This window comes from Bubalus bubalis, chromosome 9 (genome assembly GCF_019923935.1).
Source record: "Bubalus bubalis isolate 160015118507 breed Murrah chromosome 9, NDDB_SH_1, whole genome shotgun sequence".
NCBI classification, from domain to species: Eukaryota; Metazoa; Chordata; class Mammalia; order Artiodactyla; family Bovidae; genus Bubalus; species Bubalus bubalis.
Window position 1 is genome coordinate 76,719,464 of NC_059165.1, and position 2,166 is coordinate 76,721,629.

Consider the following 2,166-nt stretch of genomic DNA (forward strand, 5'->3'; position numbering starts at 1 on the left):
GTGTTCAGTGGCAGAATGTTCTGTGATAGGTCAAAGAAAGTTGTTGTTAAAAAATTACCTAAATCATCTCAGTCCTGTCCTTACCTATGTGAGGCTGGTTCGTGCACATCCAAATTCAAATGCTGACAATTATTAGAAGTAACAACCAACTTATTATTGAAAGCAAGAAAATGGAGATCCATACGATCATATCCACAAATCAGATAACTGGGTTAAACATGTGGGTGAGGGAACCCACTTGCTGTGTAGGTTACTATTTTTTCCATCTTTTGTTACTGTCGTCTGTTAAGCCAAGATAGTATTTTTTAAATTAATTAATTTGTTTTCAATTTATTTTGATTGGAGGATAATTATCATACTGTAGTGTTTTTTTGGCCATACATGAACATGAATTGGCCACAGGTATACATGTGTCCCCACTATTCCGAACCGCACCCCCCCTCACCCCATCCCTCTGGATTGTCCCTGAGCACCGGCTTTGGGTGCCCTGCTTCACTCATTGAACTTGCAGTCATCTATTTTACATATGGTAATATAGAAAATAATTGTAATACTTAAATAACTGATGTAAAGCACTTGGGTAAAGAAGAGTGTTTAGCACATAGTAAGGGCTTGGTTCTTTTTTTTTAAACCTGAAATTTTAATTTAATTTTATTTTTAAACTTTACAATATTGTATTGGTTCTGCCATATACCGAAATGAATCCGCCACAGGCATACATGTGTTCCCCATCCTGAACCCTCCTCCCTCCTCCCTCCCCATACCATCCCTCTGGGTCGTCCCAGTGCACCAGCCCCAAGCATCCAGTATCGTGCATCGAATCTGGACTGGCGACTCAATTCATATATGGTATTATACATATTTCAATGCCATTCTCCCAAATCATCCTACCCTCTCCCTCTCCCACAGAGTCCAAAAGACTGTTCTTTTATTATTTTTTTTTTTTTCCACTGATGAACTGTTTATTGAATTTTGAATGGGATATGTATGGGGTGTCTCATATCTTAGGATCTCGGGATTCAGAGAGGTGGTAAAGTGGCAATGGTGAATTTGGGAATCTGGTCTCCCAGAAGTACCTGCCGCTCTACCCCTGGTTCTGCAATGGCTGCCAGGCGGATCACCCCTCCACTAGAGCCGTCCCGCTCCATTGCCAAAGCGAGAGCATTGGCAGTGAACTGCAGGCATTCTTCCTTGGTCATGCCTTCCCGGTAGGTAGCATCCACATAGCCATAGATATAGGAGCTCCCAGAGCCCCCAGTGGCAAAGGGCTGTCGTACCATCATACCCGCCATGGGCACCGAGTACACCTGTCCCTCTTCTTGGGGGTCCCAGCCAGCAATGATGATTCCTGCCATCAGGTCTTCTCGGTATCGGTAACACATCTCCTTAAAGAGGCTGGCCGCTGTGTGCACCAGCGGAGGCTCATTCAGCTCAATGCTGTGGAAACCAAGCTGATAAGTGACTGCATCAGCTACTGCTTGGGTATCAGCTGCTGAGCCTGAGCGGCAGCAGAAAATACGGTCGTGAATAGGGGTCAGCTTGTCAGTCATTCGATTGGCAATGTACGACCCAGTGGTTGCTCTGGAGTCAGCTCCTAGAACCACGCCCCCATCAAATTGCACGGCCATGATAGTGGTCCCTGTGGAAACTTCCCGGTTCTCCCAGTCGGGGGCAATAGCCTCAGGCCCCCAGGCTGGTGCCTGCCCGGTCCCCCTAGCTGCTACTAAGGTGGCCGCCATCTTCCTCCTCCCAAAATACTGTTCTATACATCAGTGTCTCTTTCTTATTAGCTGCCATTGTCGTCATCATCACCATTTCCTGGAGAATGTGGACAAGGATGTGAAAGTGATGGGAGTGGTTTGGAGTGTGACCTGAGGCTGGGTTTCTGGGCTAAGATATCTCTGTAGTTAGTAACTGCCTTGTCTAAGAAGGCAGTTACTGCTAGTTGCCGAATCATATTTGAATAAGCTTTCATCATCCAGGCTGTTTGATGAAGAAGGACTCCAATGCACAAAATTTATTTAGGAGAATTGGTTAATCCTTGGGACATTTAAAATGAACAATTTATATTTGAGAAAGATTCCTATTTAGAGATAAATAGTAATACTCATTTTGAAAATATTCACTAGCTATTGTGTTGCACCTTTCTCTTTGCTTTTGAAATAT

General features: G+C 44.3%; 1 protein-coding gene across 1 annotated transcript; it reads right to left on the minus strand.

The window, feature by feature from the left end:
- Positions 1–948: 948 nt before the first annotated feature.
- Positions 949–1,756, minus strand: LOC102412591 (proteasome subunit beta type-6). The gene has a single exon (XM_044947793.2). It carries the CDS (start codon positions 1,737–1,739, stop codon positions 1,020–1,022), a length of 720 nt encoding a protein of 239 aa, XP_044803728.1. The 5' UTR covers positions 1,740–1,756; the 3' UTR covers positions 949–1,019.
- Between the last annotated feature and the right edge of the window lie 410 nt (positions 1,757–2,166).